Source organism: Vicugna pacos, chromosome 5 (genome assembly GCF_048564905.1).
Source record: "Vicugna pacos chromosome 5, VicPac4, whole genome shotgun sequence".
NCBI lineage: Eukaryota > Metazoa > Chordata > Mammalia > Artiodactyla > Camelidae > Vicugna > Vicugna pacos.
The window spans coordinates 43151471-43168992 of NC_132991.1; the positions used below are offsets into that span (position 1 = coordinate 43151471).

The 17522-nt window shown below is 33.6% G+C and overlaps 1 protein-coding gene across 3 annotated transcripts in view; it reads left to right on the forward strand.

The window, feature by feature from the left end:
• The window catches only part of UBR3 (ubiquitin protein ligase E3 component n-recognin 3), a 177232-nt gene that overhangs the window by 40389 nt on the left and 119321 nt on the right, over positions 1–17522 (forward strand). For all 3 annotated transcript variants that reach the window (XM_031678376.2, XM_031678377.2, XM_031678379.2), the window contains exons 6-10: positions 3847–3913; positions 8095–8225; positions 9359–9587; positions 15272–15451; positions 16035–16168. In XM_031678376.2, the coding sequence (XP_031534236.1) occupies positions 3847–3913; positions 8095–8225; positions 9359–9587; positions 15272–15451; positions 16035–16168 (741 nt within the window). The remainder of the gene's footprint in view (positions 1–3846; positions 3914–8094; positions 8226–9358; positions 9588–15271; positions 15452–16034; positions 16169–17522) is intronic.

Sequence of the window (17522 nt, forward strand, 5' to 3'; positions counted from 1 at the left end):
TTCTAACAGATTTTGTATATAGTGTATTTTAATGGTTTCATGCTATACATGCTATTCTGTAACTTGCTTTTCTCACCAATGGTGGTTTTGAACATCTGTGACGGGAAGTTTATTTAACAAATTTTATTTGTGTGTATTATCAGTAGTTAAATGATTTCATACTCCATATGCTATATTCTGCATAGTATCCTTTTCTCATTTGTAGTAATAGTTTTTGAACATCTATCTGGTTACAGTGAATATAGAGCTTTAGTATTTTTCTCCATAGGGTATATGTGTGCTATAATTTATTCACCTAGTTTCCTGCTGTTAGAAGCCAAAGATATTTTTTAAAATTATAAATAACACTGTGATGAGTAGTTATGCATATAGCCCCTATTCACTTGTCTGATTATTTCTTTTTTTTTTTACATTTTTTATTGATTCATAATCATTTTACAATGTTGTGTCAAATTCCAGTGTTTACAATTTTTCAGTCATTCATGGACATATACACACTCATTGTCACATTTTTTTCTCTGTGATTTATCATAACATTTTGTGTATATTTCCCTGTGCTATACAGTGTAATCTTGTTTATCTGTTCTACAATTTTGAAATCCCAGTCTATCCCTTCTCACCCTTTACCCCCCCCCCCCCGGTAACCACAAGTCTGTATTCTCTGTCCATGAGTCTATTTCTGTCCTGTATTTATGCTTTGTTTTTGTTTGTTTGTTTGTTTTTGTTTTTTAGATTCCACATATGAGCGATCTCATATGGTATTTTTCTTTCTCTTTCTGGCTTACTTCACTTAGAATGACATTCTCTAGGAGCATCCATGTTGCTGCAAATGGCATTATGTTGTCAGTTTTTATGGCTGAGTAGTATTCCATTGTATAAATATACCACTTCTTCTTTATCCAGTCATCTGTTGATGGACATTTAGGCTGTTTCCATGTTTTGGCTATTGTAAATAGTGCTGCTATGAACATTGGGGTGCAGGTGTCATCCTGAAGTAGGGTTCCTTCTGGATACAAGCCCAGGAGTGGAATTCCTGGGTCATATGATAAGTCTATTCCTAGTGTTTTGAGGAATCTCCACACTGTTTTCCATAGTGGCTGCACCAAACTGCATTCCCACCAGCAGTGTAGGAGGGTTCCCCTTTCTCCACAGCCTCTCCAGCATTTGTCATTTGTGGATTTTTGAATGACGGCCATTCTGACTGGTGTGAGGTGATACCTCATTGTAGTTTTGATTTGCATTTCTCTGATAATTAGTGATATTGAACATTTTTTCATGTGCTTTTTGATCATTTGTATGTCTTCCTTGGAGAATTGCTTGTTTAGGTCTTCTGCCCATTTTTGGATTGGGTTGTTTATTTTTTCCTTATTGAGTCGTATGAGCTGCTTATATATTTTGGAGATCAAGCCTTTGTCGGTTTCACTTGCAAAAATTTTCTCCCATTCCGTAGGTTTTCTTCTTGTTTTATTTCTGGTTTCCTTTGCTGTGCAGAAGCTTGTAAGTTTCATTAGGTCCCATTTGTTTATTCTTGCTTTTATTTCTTCTAGGAGAAAATTTTTGAAATGTATGTCAGATAATGTTTTGCCTATGTTTTCCTCTAGGAGTTTTATTGTATCTTGTCTTATGTTTAAGTCTTTAATCCATTTTGAGTTGATTTTTGTCTGATTATTTCTTTAGGGTAAATTCCTAGAACTAGAATTTCTGTTCCAAAGATAAATACACTTTAAAGCCTTTTGACATGTGTATTGACAAATTACCATTTAGGAAAATTGTTCTGTTATATACTCTCTCAAGCAGTGTACAAGAGTACCCATTTCTCCACCAGTTTAGATGGAGGTAATCTCCCTTCCTAGCTAAGTTTGCTGACTACCATGATGTCAAGCTCAACTCACTTGTCTTTGTTTCTAGACTTTCATTGTTGTGTCTTTGTACATGCTGTCTTCTTCTGGAATCCATTGCTTGGCTAATTTTACTTGTCCTTTAGAGTATAAGGTTGGGAAATCTATAGAACTTTGTATTGCCATGACCATTGCTTGATCGAGGACATATTTTCTTAGGAAGTTTATATTTGAAATTATGAAGTAATTGTAACCTAGAATGTAACATTAAAAAAGTTTTTGGTCTTTTCTCTCAGGGCTGGGAGAACAGTTTCATAAATGGCTGTTAGCTAAAATCTCAAACTTTAGAACCTTCTGGGTCCTGTGGCATGATTTGGCATTCTTGTGTCTTGTTTTCTGTTTTTTATGGCTCCAAATTTCATACTGGCTGAGTTTCTTCCAAGGGCAAGTTGACAGTGGCAGAGGGTGGAGAGAGTGTAGTTTGACCATCAGTATTGCTGCCAAGTAGATGGCCATAGAAGCCTGGCTTTGGTGGGAATGAACAGGGAGGGCATATTGAAGTGCTTAGTAAATGCTGAATAACTGAGCTAAGTAGTGTCTGTGGGAAACCCCAGACTGGTCCTGAGGACTGATGCTGGACTTGGCAGAAACCTGATGTTGGTTGTGGTATGTAGGCCAAGGAGGCTACACCAGTAGGTGAAACAGTAGCTGAAGCTGAGGCTTTTCTGCTCTGGAGATTTGATTTAATTGAGAAAGTATCTGGGAATTTGTACCACAGTTCTAACCAGCCATTAACATGCTTGGTTAACACAACAGACTGTGTTCCAAAATATTCCTACACATGTCTTTATAATACTGGTTGACTCATATATGTTTGGAAGATAGGAAAAAGATAACAGTGTAACATGGAAGTTTTGGATTCCTATGCAGTCTTTTCCTAGTTCAGGAGAGCTGGGATAATGGGGTAGAATCATATCCTGTAACTGGAGGGGAAAACACCCTGAACTGTGAAGGCAGCAAGAGCCTTTTCTGCAACATTTAAAGAAAATTAGAAATGAGAACCAGCACCCATGGCTCCCTCCCTAAGAGGCACATCCCTAGCCTCACATTGGTTTCCTTAGTAGCAGGCTGCTTTCTCTGCTCTTCTTCCCTCTGTGTTGTCCCAGCCAGCTAACTTCCCACTCTGTTGTTGTGGTACAGTGTCATCATCCCCTGAGACAGCCCCAGATCACTCCAAGATGTTTACCTGGGTATCCGATGCTCTCCCCAGGTCCCGGTTAATGCTTTTGTTACTTAATCTTTAGTTAGAGTGCTCTGCCCCTCACCCTTTTATTCCCCATAAGCCTTGTCATTTTTAATGTGAGGTTTTTTTCCAGAAATGAATGTATCACATGTGAGCAGAAATGTGTCTGTATTTTCTTCTTGGATTTTTTTCCTAAGCACATTTTAATTTGTTTTTATTATAATTTTTTAACTGTCATCTCCAGCTTTTAATATGCTGTGCTTATTTTTCATAAGTTGAACTCATTTTATCTTAGATTCTTCAAAGCTGTTCCTCTATTCATTGTTTTAGTCCTCTTCCCCTGCTCTCTTTCATTCCTATGCTAATCTGCTCTCCCCTCCCCTTTAGCTTCTTTGTGCATTTGATTTTATGTTTATAAGGTTAGGAAAATTTTATTTTGGTATTTTGGAGTGTTTAAGAGTCTTTCATTAGAAGCACAGATTAAGTTTAAGACCTCTTATATTTTTAATCCTAAGGACTTTCATTTTATATTTTAATTATGATTCTAATTTGAAATTTAATCTTCAGTTTAAAGTTAGCAGCATTAAAATATATTTTATTATATAGCAAATACATAAAAAGTAAAATTGTTGATTAATAACATGTAAGCATGCCTATGTTACATATTTAATATAATTAATAAGCATATTTATATTTATATAAAATGTGTAAATTCATGACTATGACTATAAGACTATTTATAATGCTAATTTTGTTTTCCTCCAGGAGGACCAGGATGGGAGTCAAGGTCTGGGCAAGAGAAAGAGGGTCAAACTAAGCAGTAACACCAAAGGTATTTATATTTTGTTTTTTTCCTTGCAAAAATCTCCTAAAAATGCTTAATCACTAAGAACACTGGTTGGCTAGCCATTGACATCAACGCCATTTGAAGGAAGCGTTACATTATTAGATTTGTCTAATGATGGAGAAAATGCTGTTAGGGAATGTAGGGGACCTCAAAAGCAAGTAAGACCCTTACTGTTGAGATTTTGTTTATTGTTTTCTTCATGAAATGTGCAATGTTATATTTGAGCCAGAAAAAAAGATTTTTCATTGAATCTTGACTCGGATCCAGCATTTTTGGTGTAAAGTTTTAATTTACTTTACATCTGTTTATAATTAGGGTATAAAATTTCTAGAGTGAAAAAGGACAAGCAAGGGGGAGATAGTGTGTGTGTGAGAGAAAATAGGGAGAGTCAAAGAGAATGAGAGTGAGAATGAATGAGAATGAATGACACTTTGCACACATTAAGGGCTTAGTAAGGACTCAATACATATTTACTCAAAGGAGGAAGGAGATATGCCTGTAGTGAGGCAATAGATTAGTAATAATAATGAGTAACATTTATTGGACTTTTTGTATATGCAAGATACAGTGCTAAGCACGTCACATGCATTGTTTTATTTAATTCTCAAAGTAACCATATGAAGGAGGTTTTATTATGACTATTTTATGAATGGGGAAATGGAGGCATGTTAGACGTAACAGCTGAGAGATAGATCTTTGATTCAAATCCCAGAGTTTAAATGCTTTATCATTGTATATTCTTGACCCTCCCTTAAAGTGTTTCTAGAGTACTTGTTGTTAGTTGGCAGCCTGTGCTCTGGATTTTTGCCATGGCTTTGTAGATCATAACATAGTCTATTTTCTGGGTTAGTATGGTCTCTTAGAGAGTCTTAAGAGGTTAAAATATTATTTTAATGAAAAGATTCTTACTTCTGGTGCTAACTGTGTCTTGTGGAATGTTTAGGACTGCTTGAAAGGTGGAGCAAGCAGGCAGTTTCAATTGAGTGTCATTTTGTAAGCCTGTTCCCAGTTAGTTATGCTGCTGCATTTAAATGTGGGCTGCTAGCAAAGGTCATGAAATTTTATTTGGTGTCCAGGATGCACACATGCAGCATGTTTCCAGACTTCTTCATGGCCCAGCCGAGTACCTGGGTTGCCTGAAAGAAATTAGAAATCTGTATGGCTACCTGGCCCTTGAACTTACCAGAGTTGCCTATGTGTTTACCTGAGTCCTTGAGACACACCTGAGTTGCAGCAGATTGTTAGGCATATACTTGAGTTTAAGCTTCAGGGTTGTCCAAAAAATACCTATTACGGTGTAAGAGGTCATTCTTTCCTCTCAGCCTGGTCAAACTCTGAAGATGCTGTTTTTATGCAGACTTTACCTTGAAGTTTATTTCTTTCACACCTGAATTTTTTTTACATATAAGATTGGATCATTTGTCTTCTCTACCTTCCTCTACGGGTAAGAAGTACTACAGAGATTTAAGACTTGGTCAGTTACCATTTTTGATTAAGTATGCACATGGAAGTTCTGTTGCTTTTGAAAATATCTGAAGTCCAGAGAATGGTTTGGTCTTTGTAAGAATTTGATTAAATGGTTTAAAAGTGAGTTGAAAATATGTAATGACAGGCAAGAGGAGAGGCACAGTGCTAACACATTCTCAAAACCTAAATTTTAAGAATGAAGGAGCTGAGACCCAGAGGTCCTCGTTTAGATAGTCAAGTTTATTGAGCTCATGAGTTGCATAGCCTGGACTTAGCTGACTGATTAAACTGATTAAACATTGTCATACGTTTATACCACATATTGATTCTTCAAAAATCTCTTTCACATTTGACTTAAGGGTGGTTTAGGGCATTGTAAACGTTATAATTTAATCAAGATTTTTAAAGGTAGATAATCATATGTAACTAATGGAAGCATTTCTAACCATATTTCCGTAACACATAAAACACATAATACATGCTTTAAATATCTTGGGAGACTGATATAGTTTACTTTAAAAACAACAGTGAAGGAAGGCATTGTGGGGGTTTTTCTTTTCTTTTTTTTTGGTCTGAAGATGGAAAAATTGGATTGTCCATAACTGCAGCTATTTTCATTTTAGTAGAAGCCGCAGCTTTTCTGGTGCATTCAGGTTGTTTTATTTATTTAAAACAAAGTAGATATATCTTTTTCAGTGCTTGACATGTAATAATTATGGTAGCGTCAGGCTTTTCTTTGGCTAAAACAAACTTGCAGAGAGTTATAACTATGAAGTCTAAAATTAATGCTACTAGTTTTGTTCAGCTTTGTAAGTACTTTCAGAAGTGCTTATCTGTGACGGTTTTATTTTATTTTTTTAGTAGTATGTGAAATTTTTAATCACGTTAGTACCAAGTGAATTTTGAGAATTAAATTGGCTTCAGCAATGTGTGGTGTGGATTACGTTCTGAGTTTTAATTATCACCTTTATATTTTTGCAACCTGATTCACTTGGTCCCTAATTTTATTGCTTTTTACTTTGAATCTGTCAGTGTGTGCCTTTAAAGATATTTTACCTCATTTTATGCAGGACTGGTTTATTTCTGTTTTAAATCATTGCTGTATCCTGAGGATGATCTATTTCAGGAGGAAGAGATTTCTGTTTTATAAGTAGAAAATTCTGAGTTTTGGAAAACAAAGTATTATTGTTTCCAGTAAAGGGATATATAGTGTAATCATGTTCGTATTTTCATTCCTACTACATATGGCTTATACTGAAGGCCCCATTGAAAGGGAGTTAGTTGGGAGATTAGCAGATACTTTTGCCTTTCTGTAGTTAAAATCATAGTGTCTCTAGGTTAATGACAATATTATTCTGAAAATAGTGGATTATCAATTATTAATGGAAAATTGGGTTAAAGTTATATCTCAGAAGAACTTATTAGAATGTATTAAACTTGTTAAACTCAATGTTTTACAAAAGAATCAAGAGAGTGATTAAATATTGAGTTGTTAATCTTTTAGACCCATTACCTTAGGAGATGTGATATGAACACATTACTTAATAATAAGGGAACTATGACACTGGAGTAGGGTTAATTGAAGAAACTATACAGGGTTACCCTGCAAGACAGCTTGAACTGTAATATAGATAGGGTTGTACCTGAGTATTTTGGTTTATGTGATGCTATTTTTTCAAATCTCTCACCTAACTCTAGTCCCTGCTTAAGCATTGTCATGGAGCCAGTCCATTCATAGTTGACACATGCTGTATCCTCTTGACATCCTTATATACAGCTGATGATCCAGAGCAGTATCCCAAGATATTCTGCTCCAACAAAGATTAGTAGAATGTTCTGGTTCATTTTTAAGGGAAAAAATTAGGGAAAATGAGAGAAAGAGATAGCTGAAGTGTTAAAAATATTCAGTTCATCATATACCTGTTGAGACCTTTCTGTTGATTAAGCATGGTGAGGGGGCAGAGATAAGCTAGAGATAGCCTAGCCTTCAAAGAGTGGCACTTGGCTTTAGAAATAGGCTTTCCAGTAGATAATTTTATTCCCTCTTTGATTACCTTTTTCCTCTATGCATGAAGAGGTCATCTTGAGTCCAGTGCAAGCAAGCATATCTAATACTCTATACATTTCCTGGTATATTCCAATCAGAAAAAAATAAATGCTTCTGTGTGCTAGAGTAGGCAATGCATTAGTTGATTATTTTCTCTAGTGAAGTCAGTATTTAATTTATGAAGAATAATTTTAAAGGAATAGATAAATTATTAAATGCTATAAAGATTTTTTTTCAAAACAAAACATTTAGATAACTTTGGAGTTTATGTTCTTAATAGTATGTTTTTAGTTTAAAATTATTACTATTTTAAATTAAGTGCTATGAATATTATTCCTGTAAGATAATTATTTTGAATCTTAGTAGAAATTTTAGATAAATGGCTTATGTTTAATGACAAGTAATTACTTATTTTTCTAGTAACTGCTTTATATTAAATTATAAGGATTAAGTGTTTTATTATGTATATACTGTGGACATTATAGAAACCTAGCTTTATATTGTTAGCATTATCACTGAATTATTGAAAAGGTACCCTTATTTGTTAAGTACTTTCAGGTGTTTGAGGTTGATGGGTTATTAATTATTGTAAGGTTTATATGAGATGAACAACTTAAATCATTAGGTGATAAATTTTATTTTTCTTATGTAGATCAATCTATAATGGATGTTTTGAAACATAAAAGTTTCTTAGAAGAGCTATTGTTTTGGACTATAAAGTATGAATTCCCCCAGAAGATGGTGACTTTTTTACTCAACATGCTTCCAGATCAAGAGTATAAGGTATCTACATTTTTTTCCTTCCTTTCTGAACTTCGCTCCTCTTTCTTTGCTTTTTCATTACTAAATCTTTTTGATATATTTCTCAGCTTTGTTGTCAAAACAGAGCTTGCATGAAAAGCACAGTACTGTAAATCTGAGTCAAAGCACCATTATTGAGCAGGATTCGTAAGGGTTGCCTTTCTGCATGAAACTTGGTCCAAAGGGATTGCTAGGGGACAAACAAAAATAACAACTGCACAAATAAGTATATAGTTACAAACTGTAGTTAAGTTCTCTGAAGGAGAGGTACAAGGTGCTATGAAAATGTTTAAGGGGGGGCAAATGAATTTCAATTGTGCGGTTAAGCCTGGAAAAAGCATGGTGTTAGTACCTGCTGGCCATAACTATTAAAAACACAACAGTTACTGACTCGTAGGCACGTGTAGATAGGTGAGTCTCTAGTCTCAGAGGGTGTGGACCCATCTGTTACTACTTGTGGTTATGGCAGGGCCTAGTGTCTCAAAAGACAGTAAGTTATGTTATGGTTCTTCTTCTGGTTTACGTAGTAAGGCCTCTTTAGGAGTGACCCTTTAAAATGCCATTGTTTTGTGTCTTTATACCTGCTTGAGGAAAAAAACAGAGAAAAAGTACATGTGCATGTTACACAATGAAGCATATTTAGTTAGAATAGTGGTCAGCTTTCAGATCAAATAGGAGAAGATACTTCTTTTGGAGTAATCACATAGACTCACTTACGGTTTAGTTATATAAACAATTCTGTGATGGTTTTCAGCTGAGATCTTAGATTTTGTTTAAAGTAGCACAGGACAAAGACCCTACTTTGACATTAGTAAATTGATGTATTTTTGAGCAAAGTGAAGATTTGTATTTTTAAACCATATTTGTAATTTCCTTAAAACTTTAATAATTTTAAATGCATGTTAAACATTTTTTAACCAATAAAGTATTTTGCTAATTATCCAAAAAAGGGAAAATATAAGACTACCATCTTTGTTGAAATTGTTTTTTCAATTACCTTGGACATCATCGTAAGCTAATAATAGCTTTAAAATACTAATATAATATATTGGAAAATGTATTGTAAAACTCAGAGTTAAACTGTTTTATTCCTTCTTACTTAAAACATTTTACAGGTTGCTTTTACAAAAACTTTTGTTCAGCATTATGCTTTCATTATGAAAACTCTGAAGAAAAGCCATGAATCAGACACAATGTCTAACAGAATTGTGCATATTAGTGTTCAGTTGTTCAGCAATGAGGAGCTAGCCAGACAGGTAACAGAAGAATGTCAGCTGCTGGATATTATGGTCACTGTGCTATTATACATGATGGAAAGTTGCCTTATTAAAAGTGAGCTACAAGGTAAACTCAGAATTATTTTCACTCTTTTTGTAAGTGTACTTTGTATAACTGGTCTTAAAACTCCTTTTATGCTTAAAAGTAGCTTTTAAAAATATAAAATAATACATGTCTGATAAAGAAAATTTTTGAAAATTTTCAGTGAAATTTACTATAGTTTTGTATTCATAGATAACTGTTATTAACATTTTGGGATGTTTCTTTTCTGTCTTTTTCTGTGTTATGAGTATATTTATAGATACAAATACACATTTTAAAATATGCTATCACAGTGTACATGTCAAGAACATATTTTTTAATGATTGCAGGTAGTAATATCACATGACTTTGCCATAATTTACTTAACCATTTTCTTATTAGATATTTTTCTATTTTTTAATCATGAATTTGTTACTGGCAGCCTTAGACATTTATATGTGTATACTTATATAACTTAAAAGTTGGAATAAATCTTGCCTTTTATATGTTCCTTTAGTGTAATCTTTAATTTTCTTCCTTTATGCCTACTGTATGGTTGATACTCCTCAAATTGCCATAACGTTTCTAGGAATTCCTCCCATTCTTATTTCTTTGTTGTCTTTCATCTTGACTTTACTTCCCTAAAATAATTTATATTATTTGAATATTTGCTACATACTAGGCACTGTTAATACTGTTTATGTGTTGTCTCGGTTAAGCTTTTGAACAGCTATCTAGATTAGCATTATTATTATTTCTGCTTTAAAGATGAGTAAATTGAGGATTAGAGAAATTAAGTCATTTGCCATAGATAATATAGCTAGTAGATGACAGAACCAAGAAGGACTTTATATCTCCTGAGGTCAGAATCTTTGTTCTTAGCCACAACACAGCCAGGCCAACATTAATAGGACTGTGTCTTCACTTGTTGGCACCTGGGGCTAAACATTAACAACAAACAATATCTCAGATTAAATCTTAGGACCTTTCCAGTCTTGGTGGATGGGAGATCTTGTACTTGAGACTTGCCTTCTACTATTGCCTCCTTTTGCATATCAGCTCTTAATTGCTTTTTATAATGATAGTCTGCCTATTCTCAGATATGATACCGTAGTCTGAAAATTTATATAGTGCTCAGTGCAGGGCATGATGCCTTGTATATAACAATAGCTTGCTAATAATTATGATAGCTACATCTTTTGAGCACTCAGTATATACCATGCTTTTTTTTTTGGTAGTACTTTATATGTATTATCTAATTTAACCATCCCAGTAATTCTGTGGAGTAGATATTGTCTTTTCCATGTTATAGATGAGGCAGTGGCTAAGGAGTTGAGACGTCAATGATCTATATGGTTTTATAGCTGTAAGTGGTAAGGCTGGGTGTCCGCAAAATCCATATTCTTGCCCACTATGTAACTATGCCTTCCCATTGTAGATATAGTGGGAGAATAATACATTAGTTATGTTAAATGATATACCTCTTTACTTTTTTAAAGGAAAGTTTAAAAGCTGCTTTGTGTTATAGTTTTTCTGTCTTTGTGTAGGATGACCTTTTCTTTCCTAGAGATTTAGCTACATATATTGCTCTTTCTTTTTTCTTTTTTGAAATAGTATCCTTCACCATTCAATTGTATCAATGATGTTCTTATACATAGAATTATATAATTAGAAAAGGATTTTTCACAAAAATAGTTATTTTTAATTTACAAACTGGAAAACTTAAAAAGAATTAGAAGCATTTACTCTTTTGAAAAGAGTCTGGAGTCTATTTTCTTGACCAAGTGGTTTAGCTGTGCTTGTTATATATGGTTTGCAATTCAAGGAATAATGTTTAGGAAGAAGATGTATATGAGTCTGCCTCCCATTTTTTTCTATAGCCAGCTTTCCTGAGAGAGTTTTATATTTGTTTTATCTTCCAGTCACTCATTAACCCACTTCAATCTAGCATCAGCTTCCATCATTCTATTTCTGTCTCCGAAATTGCCATGACTCCAGCGGCCACATATCCTTTTTCAGGACAGCTCCAAGTTATGCTTGTTATTTTGACATAGTTTTTAAAACAGTCTTTTTTACTCTCAAGAGTATCCCAGTTTACATGATAAATTGTATGGGAACCCTTTCTGTGAGTACATGATAAGAAAGCCAGTGGCAACACTTTGGACCTTATCTTGCTTTACTTTCATTAGCATTTCACGCTGTTGATTCTCTATTCATTTTGTGGCCTGAGATAGTTTTCTACTGTTCCATCAGTATTGGTATTTCTTGGCACTTGGTCGTGGTGTCTCTGTGTTTCTCACTTTTCCCATACTTTCTTAAATCATATTACATGGACTTGATTGCTTTCTACATATACTTCCTTCTAATGCAGTATTAGTTTGTCCTGGGAGTTCTTATACAAATTGAATTTTCCAGAAGCTAAATAGCTGTAAATAGCATTGCTGAAATCTTGAAATGCAAATATATTTTTTCTAGTAGTAAATTACATTATTTCTAAGCCAAGTCTAACACTACCTTTAGCTGCTATGTTTTTTCCCTCCTCTTTCAAAAGTAGTATAACATTTCATGATACATATTTACTGATTTTCTGAAAGCACCATATGCTTTCCCTGTTTTTACATGAAGAGTATTGGAATGAGCTTTAAATATATTGAACTAGCCACAGATATTACACAGGAGCTCTATGCTTTCTTTTTATTTTTTCAGTACCCTTTATCTAACCTTTGTATACATTGTCATTAGATAATATTTGAAAATTTTGTCTATACTGTTAGTAAACGTAGTAGCTAATACAGTAGGAATTCACACGGCCATGGCAACAGCTGAAGATTAAAAGGAAAAAGCCTCTGGTTTTACATAATCCCTTCCTTACACTTTTATTTTGTTGTACTCATTTCTGCACCATATTACTTGTGATTTCAAACGTAATGCATAACTTTCTATATCCCTGAAATTTTAGAATTTGTCTTAAAAAACTGTCTCTCTAAAATGAAAACCGTGTGTTGCATAACTATAGGAATGTCTGTAGTTGCTGGTAATGCCTGATCTGTCTTGTATATCAAATTGTTTATTGAACTATATCCTTTGGATGTCTATAAGCACTTCAGACACACAAATGTCCACACCAAAAACTCATTCTTTTGCTTCTTTTCTGTTATTGCATGTGTGTGTGTGTGTGTGTGTGTGTAAATGTATGAATGTATTAGTGCTCAAGTGGGTGTTTTGGTACCACCCTAGCCATCTACAGAGCAGCCCAATCTAAAAACCTAGAGGTCATTTTTGACTTCTTACTCCTTGTAGACATAGTGAACATGACCAAGTCTGTCATTTAAATCCTTCTAAACATCTTAGAATAGCCAGTTCTCTTCATCGCTGCATCTTCATGCCAGCACCATAATTCAAGCCATTGCCATCTCTAGGCCTGTCTAGTACTAGTCATCACCACCCTCCTTTAGTCGTTGCCCATACTCCACATATAGTCATGTCCTCTCTCTTAAAACCCCCTCTGGGGCTTGCCATTCTCTTCACATGAACTGCAAACTCCAGAAGCTGATTTATAAGGCCCTCTAGACTCATTTGTGTCACCTATCCTCTGTATTCTTTGTCCCAGTGACTCCACCTAGAACACCACTTCCTCCCCTATATGTAGTTTATTTGGCTAGTCCTAATTCCTGTTTCATTCTACATCTCAGTACAACATCACTTCCTCAGGAAACTCTCTTCCTAAATTGTAGCCCAGCTTTATTTGTTCTTATAACTTCCTGTACTTTTTCTGTTACAGCCCTTACTATACTTTGTCTTCTTAGATATTAATCTCAGTGGAGAGAGGGACTGTGTAAATCTTGATTTTTTTTTTACTACTTTATTCTTAGAGCTTACTACAATACCTGACCCTCAGTCGGAGCTCGATAAATATTGATGAGTGAATATCATTTAACACTGAATCATTGCTCTCTGTCTATAGTTGGAAAAGTACCATTTGGTTAAAAATAGAAGTTCTAATTCTAATCATTTTATTTCATAAAAGATTCCAAGATGTTTTTCACAGGAACAGTAGTTTTTAAAGCAGTGTCAGGAAAATAGTGATTTTGATTAATTATATTCTGCTTATTCATCCTCTGATTTCAATTAAATAGAACAGTGCTTCTAAATGTTTAAAAAATTTTTAAAAATCCCAGCATCCCTAAGTACTGTCTCATCAATAACAGTGGTTCACCAACTTGCAATGGCCGTAGTTGTCTGAGAGGGCTTTTCTGAATCTCAGGTGTGGGTAATTTGTAAAAGGTCCCTCACCACCACTCCCTCATTCAGTTACACCTTCTCTCATCCTATTGCGAAGCACTGAAAGCAAGCATGCTTAACTTTGTGGGTCCTGTTCTTATATATTGTTAAATTTAAGAGTTAGGTAAAGTAATTTGACGGACTGAAACCTAAATTTAATTTATGGAAAATAAGTGCAGTAGAAGCCCTCTTTGCTGATGAGTTTAACAATGAGGTGGTTACTTGAAAAAGTTGGTTAAAGTGAGAAATTATTAAAAAACGATACATAGATATCTTAAACAGTGCATTTTAACTTAAAACACAGGAATGCATGTTTATTCTCCAATCTTTTAATTTTGGGCAAAGCATTTTTCAAGGTATGGTTTTCTTTACTGGGATTCTCGCTCGTGCTTCTTATATATGCTACATCTGTAAAGTACTATCTGTGATTTCCAGTTTCACTTTCTTTAAAGTAGAATAAGAACATAAAAGATTTTTGTGACACAATCTGAGTGTAAAATCCTTCTATACTTTTAATGATTTTTCTCCTCTTAAGATTTTCTTGTGCACTTATATTGTCTCTCAAAAGCTTGTGATCCAGTTTTTGCAGTACCTCTATTTGTGCATTCATATTTTATAAGTTTATATACTTTTAATTTTAATTTTATAATTATAATAAAAAGAACAATTAATGCAAACAGAAACATTAACAGACTCTTATGTACTAAGGAATAGGCTACTAGCTTTGAGCATTCTGTATACTATGGGTATTAGTGTGTTTTACAGTGGGAATGGAGGGCTTGTTTGCCCAGTGAGTTAGTTAAGCTGAAATAGGTCAAGAGAGCTAATGCATATATACTATAACTTCTAATAGTAAAGATTTTGTGCAAGCCTAATTTTCCCTGTCCCCTCCTTCCAACAATGTACTTAAACTTTGAGAACTTTTTTTAAGGCTTAAGAAGTTTATGTGTGTTTTTGTTCTTTCATTTTTGAAATACTATAGTTGCTAAAAAATTGTTTTTGACCTGTTCTTTGAATAGAAGAAAACAATTAAATATATATTGTTTAAGTCATACAGATATGATTGAAAAGATGAAATGAGATTAATCTAGGGGTAAAAACATTTTATTGATTGGAACAGAAAATATTGCATTGTCATGAAAGTCAAGAAAATGTTTTATAAATACATAGCTAAATGTCATGGTATATGTTAGACATGTGGTAATTATTATAATGATAAACTAAGTGTTACATTAAAATTTCATGTAATTCCCTTAAGTTATGTGTCTTCCCCAATTTACAGATGAGGAGATTGATTCAGAGCTATGTAATATACCTAAAACCATATAGACCTTAAATGGCAGGCTGGGGTTTGAATTTTGGTGTCTCTCATTCTAAAATGTATAATCTATATCATTGGTAAAACTTTTTTTTAAACTAATTTTTTGGGGTGTGTATGTCTGTTCTAGATGAAGAAAATAGTTTACATGTGGTAGTGAATTGTGGAGAAGCATTACTGAAGAATAACACTTATTGGCCTCTTGTCAGTGATTTTATTAATATCCTTTCTCATCAAAGTGTGGCTAAGAGATTTTTGGAGGACCATGGTTTGTTAGTGACATGGATGAACTTTGTATCTTTCTTTCAAGGTATGAATTTCAATTTAAAAATTTTTTTTTTTTAGTTTACAAAATGCCTAATGTTAAACTATCAAACACTACAGGATAATTGCACATCAGTCAGTTACATGTGAAATGTCTCATTTTAATTAATTGGTATTTTTAAGAATTTTAATAAAAGATCATAAAAACGTATCAGTTATGAAAAATGTCGAAGTATTACATAGGAAACAGAAGTGTAATTTTTAAAAGTATTTTAAAGCATTAGTCCAGAAATTTCTAATCTGTTCTCCAAGAGTCATAACACTTTCATAAAAATTTCAGCTAGCATCAATTAAAATACTTTTGACTTTTTAATTTAATATATTCAATTATGTTTTATAAGAAAGAGACAATTCACTAAGTGTTTTTAAGAAAACCTAGTTTGTAAAGAATTTGAAAAAGACTGGATTATTTTATTTTTAGTAATCTATTAATTTCTATGTATATTATATCATTTATGCCAATTGTGCACATTAAAATGTGTTTGGAACTAGGCAGTATTTTATTTGATTTTCAGTACGGGTATTTGCTTCCATTTGGCAAAGTTTGTATCTGTTTTAATTTTTGCAAGGTATGAACTTAAACAAGCGAGAACTAAATGAGCATGTGGAATTTGAATCTCAGACCTACTATGCTGCCTTTGCTGCTGAACTTGAGGCCTGTGCACAGCCAATGTGGGGGCTCTTATCACATTGTAAAGTTAGGGTATGTTGAAAATATTTTTATAAATTTCTGTATTTACCTTTAAAATAATTATTTAAGAAAAAGATTTGTGAAAACATTGATTTGTTTAATTGTATGTAATAATATGCAATGTTTAATTCTGAATTCACTTTGTGAAAGTTGACCTGAGACAGTAATTATTATTCTTAGGCAGGTTAGAATTTATTTACATTATTAGGTTTTTCCACCCTTCCCTCATTATTAATAGTCTTTGGAGTTGTGTGAGTCTCCACATTCATCTTAATTTTTTTCATTTTACCCATTATCAGTTAGTTGCCTAATGCTTCTTGCCTTCAGGGAGTGAGAATAGTCCTCAATAAAGTTAAGATTCCAAGCACAAAATCAGTATATATTCCATAAAACTTCCAGTTGTTTGTAAAAAGAATCTAAGAGTAGCACGGCAATAATATAAATTCTCGTAGTTAAGAAATACTTGCTTATAATTGTATGCATTTATGTTTTTCTATACAAATATTTATTTTACTATTGCATTTTAAAGTATTGGTTTGTGGGTCTCCAGAATCCTTGGACAGTCTAGAAAAATGAAAACTCCTGACCCTATTAAACTAAGGACTTAACTAAGATTTTGCTGTATGGATCCCATGAAGTCCAGCCTGGTAGCCTGTACCAGCAGTAAGCATGGTGGATAAGATTTTTTAGTGGTCTTGGCTCTGCCTCTTTCTGCTTAGGTGACTTGGTCAACTCATTTAAAAATATTTGAACTTCTCAGTTTTTTTCCTCATCTTTTTAAAAACTAAAGGAAACAAAATGGAAATGGGACAGCAAATCCTGCTCTCCCTCACAGGTTGTTATGAGGCTCTCTTACACATACTCTTAAATGTATGTGCTCCTCTAAGCGGATTTGTATGTTCTCTAACGACTTCAGCTTTTTCTAAATGTAGATGACTCACAACTTTGTTACAGTCTAAATAGTTTCAAATTTCGAACAACTCTGGTTATTCACTTAGATCTCCTTAAAGTACATGGATTTTCTCAGGTTCCTAACTAACTTTTTAAAAACATTTGTCCATACTGTGTGTTTTATGTCATTTTATGTATAGTGTCTTTTATTTTGTTTTTGGGGGGAATGGTCATTAGGTCTATTTATTTATTTATTATTAGTTTTGTTTTATTTTTTAAATGCAGGTATTGGGGATTGAACCCAGGACCTCCTGCATGCTAAGCATGTGTTCTACCACTTGGGCTATACCCTCCCCTTCCTAGTGTTTTAAATGATACAGTTATCCAATATAGAAACCTTTACCCCTTGCTGTACCAGTTGTGTTCAAGCTATAATCAGATACTATGAATTCTCTCTTCCATTCCAGAAATGTCC